This window comes from Rana temporaria, chromosome 2 (assembly GCF_905171775.1).
Source record: "Rana temporaria chromosome 2, aRanTem1.1, whole genome shotgun sequence".
Classification (NCBI taxonomy): Eukaryota; Metazoa; Chordata; class Amphibia; order Anura; family Ranidae; genus Rana; species Rana temporaria.
In genome coordinates, this window is record NC_053490.1 from 211,005,980 (window position 1) to 211,021,061 (window position 15,082).

The 15,082-nt window shown below is 42.3% G+C and overlaps 1 protein-coding gene across 1 annotated transcript in view; it reads right to left on the reverse strand.

Moving 5' to 3' along the window:
- The window catches only part of LOC120926441 (lysozyme g-like), a 128,829-nt gene that overhangs the window by 14,478 nt on the left and 99,269 nt on the right, over positions 1 to 15,082 (reverse strand). Inside the window, exons 3-4 of the mRNA XM_040336354.1 lie at positions 12,060 to 12,140; positions 407 to 606 (exon numbers count right to left, since the gene is read on the reverse strand). Coding sequence (XP_040192288.1) covers positions 407 to 606; positions 12,060 to 12,140 — 281 coding nt within the window. The remainder of the gene's footprint in view (positions 1 to 406; positions 607 to 12,059; positions 12,141 to 15,082) is intronic.

The following is a 15,082-nucleotide window of genomic DNA, read 5'->3' on the forward strand; positions in this document are numbered from 1 at the left end:
GACTTTGCGGCTGACTGCCCAACGATGCCACAATATTGCCTTCCACATGATGGTACAGAACTGGAATGGCCTTACATGAAAAGAAATAGCGACTGGGAACCTGCCATTGTGGTACAGCACATTCTGCAAATTCACGAAAGGGGCAGAATCCACCAGATGGAAAGGCAGAAGTTGTAGAGCCAGCAGCTTTGACAAGCATGCATTTAGATGCTGGGCATGTGGGTGGCAGTGACTGTATTTTTTTTCTGCTGCAGCAGAAGGGGCAGAGAAATGCAAGTATATGCAAATGTAATTTGTAAAAATGTTGTGCATACTTGTCTGTATTTTTATTACCATAAATTATATTTCATTAGCATTTCCAGTGTGCTGCTTATTCATTTTACTAGTAATGAAAATCTTTGATTACCTGCATCAGGCCAAAAGCATTGCCATTATCACCCCATTTATTGCAGTCCAAATAATTGCCAGCACGTGATTCGCGAGACATGATTCCTGCAATTATAGCTGGATCCACACCAGTTTTCCTGGACACAGACTTAATTTTCTCCTTGTAAGATTTTACACTTTGCAGATCTGATTTTGCCAGTTTTTCAGATGCTGGTATTCCTTCAAGAAAGTAAAAAGAGCATTGTCATTGAAGATATTAGCGGAATGTTTTTATATAGCAAGAAAGGTTACAAATTCAACCAAAATACAAGGTGCAGATTTGAAAATGTATACAGATAACCAATAAGAAAATTAACAAAATATTTGTTACAGGGAGTGTTAGTGGTTTTTAGATAAAGATATAAAATAAGTAAGATTTCTTTGAACTGATCAATTTGATCAATATTACCCATTACATATTCATGCTGCGCATGTTCTCTATGCAAGCCTATGAGTTGCCATATTTACCCATTACATATTCATGCTGCGCATGTTCTCTATGCAAGCCTATGAGTTGTCATACTCATTGAGAAAAAACATACTTCAAATCTGGCTTATACATTATCTCAACAGTTTCACATACAGAGCCAGACTAATTGTAATGACAGTACACTCTAGCACCTAATCTGCATGTTACTATATATTATATATACATATACACACGCACTGTGTGTGTGTATATATAATTTCTTTGTGTGTGTGTGTGTGTGTGTGTGTGTGTGTGTATATCTATCATGCATAGATCAGTTTGAATATAAGCATACTTCACAAAACAATAAAGACTATGACCATGTTCTCCAAGGCTCACCTCAGGTTGGTATGGTGACAAGACATACAAGCAGAACATATACAACGTACTCTCACCTGTCTATACCCCAGCCCTTGGGTGAAATGGCAGGTGGGAGCCAGGTGCACTGTAATTTTTACTGAAAAGTTATGTAGTAGTAGCCGGTGGGTCTTTGGAGAACTTCATCATTACATATCAGAGTTGCATAGCAATAGTGGTGGCCCGTCCATAGAGGGCACACCAGCGCTGGATTATAGATTCCAATGGGGGGGAGGGGGGAGTGTTTTTTTGAAGCACCTGATTAGAGTCAGAGGCTATTTTCATACTAAAGTTCCTTCCCGCCAATCGGGATTGGCCGAAGCATCAGGTGAGCCTATTGGATGCCTAGCGCTTAGGAGGATCAGAGAGGAGACACACAGCGGAGGAAGCCGCGTGAGGAGCAGACACCGGAGCTGCTGTCCGCATCCCTGGAGAGAAGGAGAGGACCCCACAGCCCGCCGGCCCTATATCGGGTAGGTGCCACGCTGCCGGACTCCCGGGGGGGGGTGATGGTGTCAGTGCCACACCACGGGCCTCCTGGGGGGGTGCTGTCAGTGCCACTCCGCCAGATGCCTGGAGAGGGGGTGCTTATTTGCTGCCCCCCCAAACGAAAAAAAAACCCAGCTGCCACTGTATCTGGGATGTGATATATTCCTTTCAATGGAAAAATGGATATTACCGCGCTTATCAAAGGAGGGGAAACAGAGAGGGGAAGAAAGGGGGAGGGGAAATGAAAGTGATGAGAAGTGGAGGTACAGCTGCGGCACTGGAAGGTGTATCAAACCATAAGCAATTGAAAATGGGGAGGGTAGTGCTGCGCTAATCAGTGGTGAATGGATAAGTGAATAAGCAGGTGGGGGAGGGGAATGAAAGTAGGTGTAATTGAAATGAGGAGCAATATAGCCCAAATGGCATCAGCATAAAAATAAATATAAATGATCAGTGAACAATAACAGTAATGGTGCAAATCATATAACTACACAGGTTCCTCTTAATGTGATGAAATACACTATAAGTAATGGTGCAAAAAAAAAAAAAAAAAAAAAAATTCCAGGTAGCTGTGCTAAGTGACACTCCTATACTGGTGATAAACAGTCCATCAACAGAGTTTGAAAAATATTAGCAAAAAATATAAGTAAAATTTCAAAAGTCCAAGAAAGCAAAAGTGCAAGTGTAGGTCCGCAATATGGAGTGAGAGGAAAATGGGTATCCAGTGATCCTTTTAGGGTAAGTAAGGATGTCCCCTTACCTTACTGCTGTAAGGTAACAGCATATAGATCCAACCACATTAGATGGTTCACTCGATGGGCTCTGATCTAACAACGGCAGGTCCTCCTTGGAGTTCTCGTCCCAGATTGGTCAGTTTCTCGCCCCAAAGAAATAAAGCATCGATGGTGTGATACCGTTTTAAAAATGTTAATTCTCAAAGAAAATAGACAGGGGTACTCACATAATCCAAAATACAATTGAGCATGTAAAAAAGAGGGGCAATCTGTCGCCAACGTCACCTCCGATACCTCTCTTTTTTACATGCTCAATTGTATTTTGGATTATGTGAGTACCCCTGTCTATTTTCTTTGAGAATTACAATTTTTAAAACGGTATCACACCATCGATGCTTTATTTCTTTGGGGCGAGAAACTGACCAATCTGGGACGAGAACTCCAAGGAGGACCTGCCGTTGTTAGATCAGAGCCCATCGAGTGAACCATCTAATGTGGTTGGATCTATATGCTGTTACCTTACAGCAGTAAGGTAAGGGGACATCCTTACTTACCCTAAAAGGATCACTGGATACCCATTTTCCTCTCACTCCATATTGCGGACCTACACTTGCACTTTTGCTTTCTTGGACTTTTGAAATTTTACTTATATTTTTTGCTAATATTTTTCAAACTCTGTTGATGGACTGTTTATCACCAGTATAGGAGTGTCACTTAGCACAGCTACCTGGAATTTTTTTTTTTTTTTGCACCATTACTTATAGTGTATTTCATCACATTAAGAGGAACCTGTGTAGTTATATGATTTGCACCATTACTGTTATTGTTCACTGATCATTTATATTTATTTTTATGCTGATGCCATTTGGGCTATATTGCTCCTCATTTCAATTACACCTACTTTCATTCCCCTCCCCCACCTGCTTATTCACTTATCCATTCACCACTGATTAGCGCAGCAATATTCCTTTCAATATTTTTTGTTTACTACTTGTTAAACAGGTTTTGTACTGTATAAATATCAGCCTAAGAACTGGAGCTGTGGTAGTGCATTTAAGGTCCAGGGGTTCAAGGCTGTCCATTGCTATATTGATAGTTCAAAAATTTCGTTTTACTGAAAAGCTATTTTTGTTTTAATAGAAACGTCTAAAATTAGTGTTCAATCAATCAGTGTGCCCGCCCACACAGTTCAGGGGGGAAGAATGAGAAGCCCAGAGAGATGATGTTGCAGGTAACTATACATTTCTATTTTTAGCTACATATGAGGTTTGTGACAAACAATACCTATAATGACACCTCAGTGTATAATGTGTCAATATGTGTAAACAAAGCAGCGCATGTGAAAAACAAAAAAAAAACTTAATCACATAAACAATTTAAATGAATAAACGGATAAAGTGATTGCCACCTTATATGTGAAAGAAATCAGTGCAAAATCAATGAAAAAAGTTGCACAAAAAGAAATGAATAAAAGTCTATGAGCCCGTGAACTTGATGAATCCAAATGAAACTGTGATTAGTAAGTGATCATATCACAAAATAAATCTTCTAGTATTCTTCCACCACACCCAAGTGTTGAAAGTGAATCCACCACCCTTATAGACTGCGCACTCACTGCGACAATTTGCCTCACACTCTCGTGTTTTGGCAAATGAGTTTTAGGTAGGATCCCTAGGATCAAACAGGTAGGTATCCGTTTCCAGGCAGTGCAATGCAGGGAGGTTTTCACATGGATAAAGGAAAAGAAGTGCACAAGTGTGATATTGTAAAAACAACTTTAACCTCCCTGGCGGTATGATTCTGTCTGGAATTACGTACCAAAAGCGGTACAATTATTTTGCAAGGAAATTTGGCGTTTTATACTGTAGGCCTGTAATTTTTAGAAATAACTCACTTAAATCTGACCAAGCAAGAGTCTTGTAGGCATCCCGGGTATGATTTTTTTTTTAAAACAAAATTATAAATTATAATATAATAAATAATTATAAATAATTATAACAAATAATAATATAATTATAATAAAAATTATTCAATAATGTAATCAACTCAAAATCACTGAAATGTGCTCAGTTGCAGAATTGTCGCTGTCATTATTATTATTTTTTTTATGACGAATTTCCCCACAAATCGCTATCGCACATTTCTGCAAGTGATTATAATTTATTATCGCTGTTTTCTAGCTGATCTAAAACCATTTTTGACATAAAGGGACACTTTTGGACAATCTACAGTTTTTAGGCAGAAATTAAATTTTTTATTTTTATAAAAGTACATGTAGGGCACTGGGCAGACCACTAGGGACAAGGGGGGGTGTGTATTTTTTACATACAGTACTGTAATCTATAAGATTACAGTATACTGTATGTAAAGTGTTTGTTTACTTTTTTGAATTTGGCGCCATTCTCCGCTCCCGTGCGTCGTAACGTCGCAGGGAACGGAGATCGGCGGCACACGGGGAGACTGTGAATCGAGCGAGGAGGTCCCGCTCGCTCACACAGCGGGGTGGCATCGCTGGATCCAGGGACAAGGTAAGTAACTTGCCTGTGGATCCAGCTAAAGGTAAGCCGCGCCGCTGCACACTCTGCACGTCCAGCCCGAGCGTGACTCAGGGTTACCGATCCTAGCATAAAAAATCAACCCCGAGTCATGCTCAGGTTTACCGCCAGGGAGAGAGAAGATCACCGCTCAAGGTAGGTCTATTGTAGGGTCGTTTCACAAATATAGGACTCCAAGGGTGCAGGCAATGCACTAAGGCAAATATTGGTATAAAGATGAGGGATGGACAGCCGCACTCCAAAACAAACGGGTTGTCTTTATTCAAATCAACAGCAAGAACACAGCAGATCACAGCAATAGGAACAGGAGAATACCGACGTTTCGCACTGGCTTCAGTGCTTATTCATGAATAAGCCATGAATAAGCACTGAAGCCAGTGCGAAACGTCGGTATTCTCCTGTTCCTATTGCTGTGATCTGCTGTGTTCTTGCTGTTGATTTGAATAAAGACAACCCGTTTGTTTTTGAGTGCGGCTGTCCATCCCTCATCTTTATACCAATATTTACCGCCAGGGAGGTTAATAACACATCTATTGCTAAACCCCCAAAATAACCACTCACAAACAAACTTGAAAATCAGGCAGTGAATAAATCTAAACGTAAGCCAAGGTGATGAACAAAAAACTTCTCCATATATGACAGTGGTCACGGCGGACCATAGAGCAGCCCAAAAACGTACTCGCAGCCCTTATGATGTAATGGAGTAAGATGCTGAATTTGAGGTGCCTGTCCTGGCTAAAAACGTCCCATAACCAAACCAATTCAGGGTAGACTTGTAATAGTGACTTAGTTGCCAATTTCCGACATGTTTCGTCGTATAGACTTAATCATGGAAGTGGCTGCCAAGTCACAAGTGATTGCTTAAATATGCTTACTTGATAATTAGGTGAATTCACGTGTGTCCACCCCGCATCAGCTTCCCGGAAGTGCTGCTTCAGCCCACGTGAGTGTCCCGCTGTGTATGGCTGCGTCCATACAAACGTAAACATCCCTGGACGCAGCATGTGATGTGATGTCTTGTTTGTGCTGCGTCCAGGGATGTTTCCGCCGTGACCACTGTCATATCTGGAGAAGTTTTTTGTTCATCACCTTGGCTTACAGTTGGATTTATTCACTGCCTGATTTTCAAGTTTGTTTGTGAGTGGTTATTTTGGAGGATTAGCAATAGATGTGTTATTAAAGTTGTTTTTACAATATCACACTATTGTGCACTTCTTTTCCTTTATCCATGTGAAAACCTCCCTGGATTGCACTGCCTGGAAACGGATACCTACCTGTTTGATCCTAGGGATCCTACCTAAAACTCATTTGCCAAAACACGAGAGTGTGAGGCAAATTGTCGCGGTGAGTGCGCAGTCTATAAAGGCTCATACACACAGTCAGACATCCAACAAAATTTCCCTTGGATTTTTTTCCTAATTGATTTGTCCGGCCACACCCATAGCATACACACAGTCAGACTTTTCTGCAAACTTTTCTAAAACTTTCCTAACATCACATGTTTTTTTTGCTATTTTCTGCTCTTTACCGCCACCCTTTGGTTAACTTCTGCTATTGTTTGTTGCTTTTAACATTGGTTCTGAGCATGCATATTTGCACTTTGTCCAAAAGTTGGTTGGATTGCTGTACACACAGTCAGACAAAGCACCATCAGACTTTTGTTGCCGAAAAGTTGGTCCGTTTGCAGACCCAACTTTTTGTTGGATGAAACCCGAAAAAGTTGGTCCGATGGAGCGTACACACGGTCAGACAAATTAGAAAACGTGCATATTTTGAAGTTGGTTGGCAAAAAGTGTGACCGTGTGTATGGGGCTTAAGGGTGGTGGATTCACTTTCAACACTTGGGTGTGGTGGAAGAATACTAGGAGATTTCTTTTGTGATATGATCACAGGCTCATACACACGGTAGGACATCCAACAAAATTTCCCTTGGATTTTTGTCTTAATTGATTTGTCCGATCACACCCATAGCATACACACGCTCGGACTTTTCTGCAAACTTTTCTAACACTTTCCCAACATCACGTGGTTTTACTTGCTCTTTACCGCCACCCTTTGGTTAACTTCTGCTATTGTTGGTTGATTTTGACATTGGTTCTGAGCATGCGCATTTGTACTTTGTCCAAAAGTCCGATGGTTTGCTGTACACACGGTCGCACTTTGCACAATCGGACTTTTCGGAACAGAAAGTTGGTCCGTTCACAGACCCAACTTTTTGTCCGATTGAAGCCAAAAAAGTTGGTCCGATGGAACGTACACACGGTCGGACAAATACGAAAAGTGCCGGATTTTGAAGTTGGTTGGGCAAAAGTCCGACCGTGTGTACGGGGCTTTACTAATCACAGTTTCATTTGGATTCATCAAGTTCACGGGCTCATAGACTTTTATTCATTTCTTTTTGTGCAACTTTTTTCATTGATTGTGCACTGATTTCTTTCACATATAAGGTGGCAATCACTTTATCCGTTTATTCATTTAAATTGTTTATGTGATTACGTTTTTTTTTTTTTTTTTCACATGCGCTGCTTTGTTTACACATATTGACACATTATACACCGAGGTGTCATTATAGGTATTGTTTGTCACATTTATATTTTCATTAATAGCAGCTGCTATAGTTCACTACTATTTGATTCACTTGTTTATCTCCAGCTGAGCGCAGTGGGGGTGGTTCATAGAGGGCCTTGTTTTTTTACCACCATTTTTTTTCATACATATGAGGTTTCACTGCAATGGGAGAATTTGTTTTTAGAATGGAGGAAATAGCCTAGTGTAGCCAACCGTCCGTATTTTTACGGACAGTACGTAAAAACTGGCACTTTTTCCCCCGTTCGTAAATGTCCATGGTTGCGGGAAATGTGCCAGTAAAAATAGCCGAGATTGGTTCGGCTTGGAACTGCGCATGGAGATTGGAGGCAGGGGGTGATGGTGGCTGCAGTGGAGCCGCAGAGGGGGATGGAGGCAGGAAGCAATGGAACCAGGGGGAGATTGGAGGCAGCGGGTGTTTGGCAGGGGTGATTGGAGGCAGTGGTTGTTGGTGGCACCGCAGAGGGAGATGGTGGCACCGCAGAGGGTGGGGGATGGAGACAGGGGTTGTTGGTGGCACCAAAGAGGGGGATGGAGGCAGGGGTGATTGGAGGCAGGGGGCCTGGGGGAGATTGGAGGCACGGGGTGTTAGTGGCAGGGGGTGATTGGAGGCAGAGGGGGATGGTGACATCGCAGAGGGTGAGGATGGAGACAGGTGTTGTTGGTGGCACCGCAGAGGGGGATGGAGGCAGGGGGTGATTGGAGACAGGGGGCCTGGGAGAGATTGGAGGGAGGTTGGAGGCAAGGGGAGGTTGTGGCACCGCAGAGGGGGTGAATGCAGGGGGTGTTGGTGGCAGAGGGGAGTGGAGGCAGGGGGTGTTGGTGGCAGAGGGGGATAGAGGCAGGGCGTGATGTGACTAAATAATTTGCCCTTTTTATATTGAAAATAACAAAAATATGTTGTTTTACCTTAATATCTACCTTAAATCACATTGTTATTTGCCTAGCGTACTTGTTTGTAGCCTAAATACTGAAATTTGCACCTAAAAATGTAATTTTGTAACTTTTGTGAAATGCCAGTAACAACGTGGCTGTGCCAGTAAATTTTGGGTGTCATGCCAGTAAATTTCAATCTGGTAGGTTGGCAACACTGTAGTGTAGACCAGCCGTCTACTAAATGGTGGCCCGCGGTCTAAACAGGGACTGAGCGACGATCCTGTCCGGACCATCAGGCCACCAATGTACAGCGCCACATTCCACTCCTCTGCTCAGCAGTCATTGGTTGCTGGGACTGTCCCTCTCACTGCTGCTTACCATCTCACGGCTCTTGGCCGGGCCACTAGATAAGCCCCGCCTCGTCCCGTGCATGCCCCCTGCTGTTTGTTATGTTGCGGCTTCCGCCTTCCGGTGTTCTGTCAAAATAGCCAATTGCGTCACATCTGGTCTTGTAAACCATCAGTAATTGGAGATAATGCATTAGTACTTGGAGAGTTAGACGAGTTGCTGTTTTTGCACAACACCAAGTGAATAAAGAAATAAATAGTGCAGCGCAAGTGAATATGCCTAAAAATTCAAATAATCAAAAATAGATACATAATAAAAAATAAATACATAAAGTCCATAGAGTGCAAAGTGATAAAGGTGCTCCAAAAAATATACAGTGGTGATATATAGTGCAGAAATCTTCATCAGATCTGTGACCCATAGGACAGGATAATCCTCCACCAAGGCTAATGGATGGCCTCTCACCTCAGCGATTCGACCTGTGGCTAGGTCAAAAAGCAAATATCATATCCTCCACACAGTAAATGGCAAGCAGCTTTCAGGGTTCAACTCCAAAAACGTCCACCAGATGGAACCAGCAAGCAATAAACAAATAATCTCCCATAGATCATTCAATGGACCGAGAAAGAGTAAAACAAACACACTCTAAGTGTTCACTGCTTAAAAGGTTTAATAATCACAACAAAAGTTTAAAAACCACTCACATTGTAAAGCACTCTGGTCCGAGTGCAAAGATAGCAGCTTGTACCGCAGCTCAGAGGCCCGGATCAATGTGTACAGCGTGTGTAGGTCTCTGTGAGGCAAACGTGGATGACGTCGTCGTAGCTCCTCCCCCTCGCTACGACGACGTCATCCACGTTGGCCTCACAGAGACCTACACACGCTGTACACATTGATCCGGGCCTCTGAGCTGCGGTACAAGCTGCTATCTTTGCACTCGGACCAGAGTGCTTTACAATGTGAGTGGTTTTTAAACTTTTGTTGTGATTATTAAACCTTTTAAGCAGTGAACACTTAGAGTGTGTTTGTTTTACTCTTTCTCGGTCCATTGAATGATCTATGGGAGATTATTTGTTTATTGCTTGCTGGTTCCATCTGGTGGACGTTTTTGGAGTTGAACCCTGAAAGCTGCTTGCCATTTACTGTGTGGAGGATATGATATTTGCTTTTTGACCTAGCCACAGGTCGAATCGCTGAGGTGAGAGGCCATCCATTAGCCTTGGTGGAGGATTATCCTGTCCTATGGGTCACAGATCTGATGAAGATTTCTGCACTATATATCACCACTGTATATTTTTTGGAGCACCTTTATCACTTTGCACTCTATGGACTTTATGTATTTATTTTTTATTATGTATCTATTTTTGATTATTTGAATTTTTAGGCATATTCACTTGCGCTGCACTATTTATTTATTTATTCACTTTGAGATATTTTTTGGATTATATCTGCAGTGCTGGCTTGCAATCTATTTTAGTTTAGTCTTATATTATATTTTTTTCAGCGCTGAATCACTTTATTACTTTGCACAACACCAGCAAGTGTGTACACTCCGGTACACGATATTATGAGCAGAGCGGACGTTTTTATTTGGCTCTAATACTAACCAGCAACATGGCTGCCTCCAGGGCGGCGACAACTTTTTCCTTGTTTGCCGCTGTCCTGTCAAAACAGCAAACTGTTTGTGTACTGGAGTGTATACACTTCCCGGTGTTGTGTCAAAACAGCATGGGCACACCTGGTGATGTAAAGGGGCACTCTGATGGGGACACCTGATGTAAGGGGACATTGTGATGAGCACACCTAATGTAAAGAAGCACTCTGATGGGCACACCTGATGTGATGGAGACACTTGATGTAAAGGGGCACTCTGATGACGGCACCTAATGTAAGGGGACACTCTGATGGGGACAAATAATGTAAGGGGGCACATTGATGGGAGACACCAGATGTAAGGGGGCACACTGATGAAGAAACCTGTTGTAAGAGGAAACACTGACGGGAATACCTGATGTAAGGGGGCACTCTGATGGGGACACCTGATAAAAAAGGATACTCTGACGTGGCAACTGATTTATGGGGGTAAACTGATGGGGACACCCAATGTAATGTATTGAATTACTCTGGTAGGGGCACTTGATGTAAGGGGGAACACTATTGGGGACGTTTACATTTACAGAGTATTACCAGGAAAAAGTAAGAAAAGCATCAGAGAGTGCAGCACTAAGAAGAAAAAAAAAGTAGACACGTACAATCTTTCATGGCACAGACTTGTGATTCGGACCTCGGACAAAAATTAGTTTTAGTTACTGGACCTCCTTGAATTTTAATTCACTAACCCTGATGTATTGGATTGGATGACAGTCAGAGGGAAACAGACAGGTGGTCCATTTCCATCTGATCGGCCATAGAGGAAAACGTCTGTGTCTGCTCTGCATCAGCAGACATGGACCTTTCATCCACCTGCTCAGTGGAGAAATCCCCCGCTGAGCAAGCGGATCTGCTGGCAGACTCTGCCAGTGTGAAAAGGGTTTTATGGTTTCAGATAGAGAAAGGAAGTTTTGGAACCCCTGTCAAGTGTTGCTAGTGAGGAGATGCAAACACACTCTATTTAGAAAATCAAGCTCAGTGTCTAACAAAATACATTTTTTACTGCAGTGATGGATAAATATATAGTCATGTTAGGTGTATAGGGAAACACAAATTAGCTAACTAAAACAGTCATGCGTACCTTAGAACCTCATTTTATTGACCAGCAGCAACTTTCTGCTAATGTGTTTATAACTGGTCTAAGTCTCAGTCATAGCAGAACCACTATAATTAAAGCCCATACCATCTGAAATGCAGCAGCAGAAATGTTTTTACTCCTTTAATTGAAAATTATGGATTTTAACTAGTTTGCCAAGTCCAAAGAGTCAACATGTCATAACAAGCTCATGGCTGAAGGAACACCTATACATAGATAGGGAATTGATCTTAGCGGATAGGATCAGATGTCAGCGGGTGTCAACAGACACCGCACCATAAAGGGCAATGGGTGGTTCGATCGGGTCCACCTGAAAAACTGACAGGCAGACTCAATTCGCCCACCCGTGTGAAAGGGGTCAAAATGTTTTGGCTAATCTTTATTAGTTCTGTGCCAGTATGTACATGTGCACAGAAAATACACTGCTGGAGTTGACCATATGCATTAAAATACAGAAAGTGTGTGGGACTCACCTGAAATATTTTCCCCATCTTGACTTCCGGTTTCATGTGAGGCACCAGTACAAGGAATATCGTTGAGATTACCATATTTGGCTGTGAAAGACATGTTACAGTTGAAAAAAATATTTAGATCCATGCAGATTACTATGCAAATTCAGAAAGAAAGTCTCTTTTTCCCTCTCCCTCTACCTGTCCCTCAGTGGCTTTAATGAAGGAGCATTTATAAATGTATCCCTGGTATGTGACATTGTGCTGGGGGTTAATTTGTGAGAAGGGATTAAAGCGGTAGTAAATTTGTGTTTTGTTAAAATAAAAAAAAGGCCATACTTACCTGCTTTGTGCAGGGATATTGTAGAGCAGTGGCTTATCTTCTCTTTTTCCGTCCCCCACCGATGCTGTCTGCTTCTGCTTTTTGTGAGTGCACAACTTGCTGAGGGAGCACCCAAGCGGGCACACTCCTGAGCTGGGCTGTGTGTATCCACACATATAGCTACTAGATTCAGGATGGCGAGCGCATACTTGCGGCAGCGTAGCTTAAGGCATTTAGGCTACGCCGCCGTAAGTTAGCGAGGCAAGTACATGATTCACAATGTACTTGCCTGCTAAGTTACGGCGGCATAGCCTAAAGCGGGCGGGCGTAAGGGCGCCTAATTCAAATTTGGCTGAGGGGGCGTGTTTTATGATAATTAGGCTTGACCCGGCGTGATTGAAGTTTTTTTGCAACTGCGCATGCGCCTACATTTCCCAGTGTGCATTGCGGCTAAGTCCGCCGCACGGGCCTATTGATTTCGATGTGGACGTAAATCCCTATTCACGGACGACTTACGCAAACGACGTAAACATTTTCGAATTTCGACGCGGGAACGGCGGCCATACTTAACATTACTATTCCATCTATTTGATGGAATAACTTTAGGCCGCTAATGCGTTACGTAAACGGTGTATCTGTACTGCGTCGGCCGGGCATACGTTCGTTAATAGGCGTATCTACTGATTTACATATTCTACGCCGACCGCAATGGAAGCGCCACCTAGCGGTCAGCCTAAATATTACACTTTAGGATACGAGGGTGTAAAACACTTACGCCGCTCGTATCTAAGCCTAATTTAAGCGTATCTGGTTACCAGAATACGCTTAAATTAGCGCGGGCGCACATTCAGACTTAGGCTGGCGTATGTACTGATACGCCAGCCTAAGTCTCTCTGAATCTGGCTAATACAGCGTGGCTCATCCACGCCCCCAGATCCCTTTTCAGAGGATTTGACTGATAGCAGTAAGAGCCTATGGTTCCCCCCCGCTGTCTGTGTCTCCTGTGAGACCAGGAAGTGAAGGGAGCAGACCTGCAACCGGGACAGCGCTGGATTGTGAGAGGAGCAAGGTAAATGTTTGGGGGAGGTAGCAAAGAGTTAGTGGAGCATTTTTACCTTAATGTAGGGAATATAACGTTTAGGTAAAAAAATAGCACCAGTTTAAAAAGGTAAGGAGAGAAGTAACCTAAAGCAACCAACTAGTTTTCATTGTTTCAACTGCTTTAGGTTCACTTACACCACAAGCTCTGCAATCACTGTGCATTTCTGTATGCGCATTTTTAGTTCATTTACATGGGTTTGTTGTGTTTTTTATTTTTTTATTTAAATGTTTCCATTAATTTAAATGTAACTTCCTCGACCTTAAAATTCATGTCGATCGAGAGGGGACTCTTCGTTCTTCTCTTTACCGGAAACCCTCATCGGGCAATACCATTTTGCACGCCAGTAGTGCACACCCTAAACCTCTGCTTGACAGCATCCCCTATAGCCAATGTACGGCTTAGGAGAAACTGTACTCTTGATCTGAATTTCTTTAAGGCTGACAATGATTTGCATGATAGATTACTCTTTAGGGGTTATAGTCAATCTCTCCTGAAATGATCTTTCAACAGAGTTGTTAAGCTTAACAGGAAAGATCTTATTCATTCAACCAGACTACCCAAGCCCAATGAATCTGTTCACATAATCACGCAATTTTGTAAACAACACGGTCAAATGAGAAATATTCTAAAAAAAAATCTGGCCTATCTTGCTGGCAGACAATACTATCAAAAAATATATTAAACCGCACCCGGAAATAACATATCGACCCCCGCCCCTTCGGTGAAGGACTGACTGGCATCTAGTCATTTTTGTCCAAGAACACAAAATGTTTCGATACAGATGGGTACCTTCCCTTGTGGAAGATGCAACATCTGCTCTTTTTTATCCAATTCTAGAGATGTACTTCTTCCGAATGGCTTTGTTCATACTATCAAACACAGAGTGACATGTAAGACGGTCGGTGTTTTCTACTTGGCGCTATGTCAGTGCGGATGTTTTTATGTCGGCAAGTCTAAACGTCCGTTTTTCAAGAGAATTAGAGATCGAATATTGCCTCTATTTAAGAAATTAACTACTGCCTTGAATCGACACATTGGATGTCAACACAATTACGATTCAAATGTAGTACGGTTTTCCGCTCTCGAGCATTTACCCCTACATGTTCGTGGTGGTGGTGGTATCGATGTGACCCTTCTACAACTTGAAACAAGGTGGATACATAGTTTGGATGCCACCAAACATCCTGGGCTCAATGAGTATATTAGTTTTAAGTCCTTTTTATAAACTATATCATTTTCTTTTTTGTTTTTTTACTTGTAAAAGTAGTACTCATATGAACCTTCTTCTAAACTATGTATCCTCCCTACCATATTCTATTCTTGCTATCTAAATATGGTATCCCGTATTGTATCCATTTTTGCCCCTCCCACTCTGTAGGCCTCCCTCATTAGTTTTCCTCGCCCACAGTTATTTTAGATCCCTTTACGCTCTGGGGATCCACTCTGAATATATTTAGGGCCCTAGATCGCTGTTAGAATTTGGGATTTTTTTTTTCAAATTGTTGACTATTGTTTATAACCAATTACTTTTCTATATTTTCCAATATGTTTTATTGTTATCGCTCAACTGTTGTTAAATACTCAGCACAGCACTGGCTGGATCTATAACTATAACAATCAGTC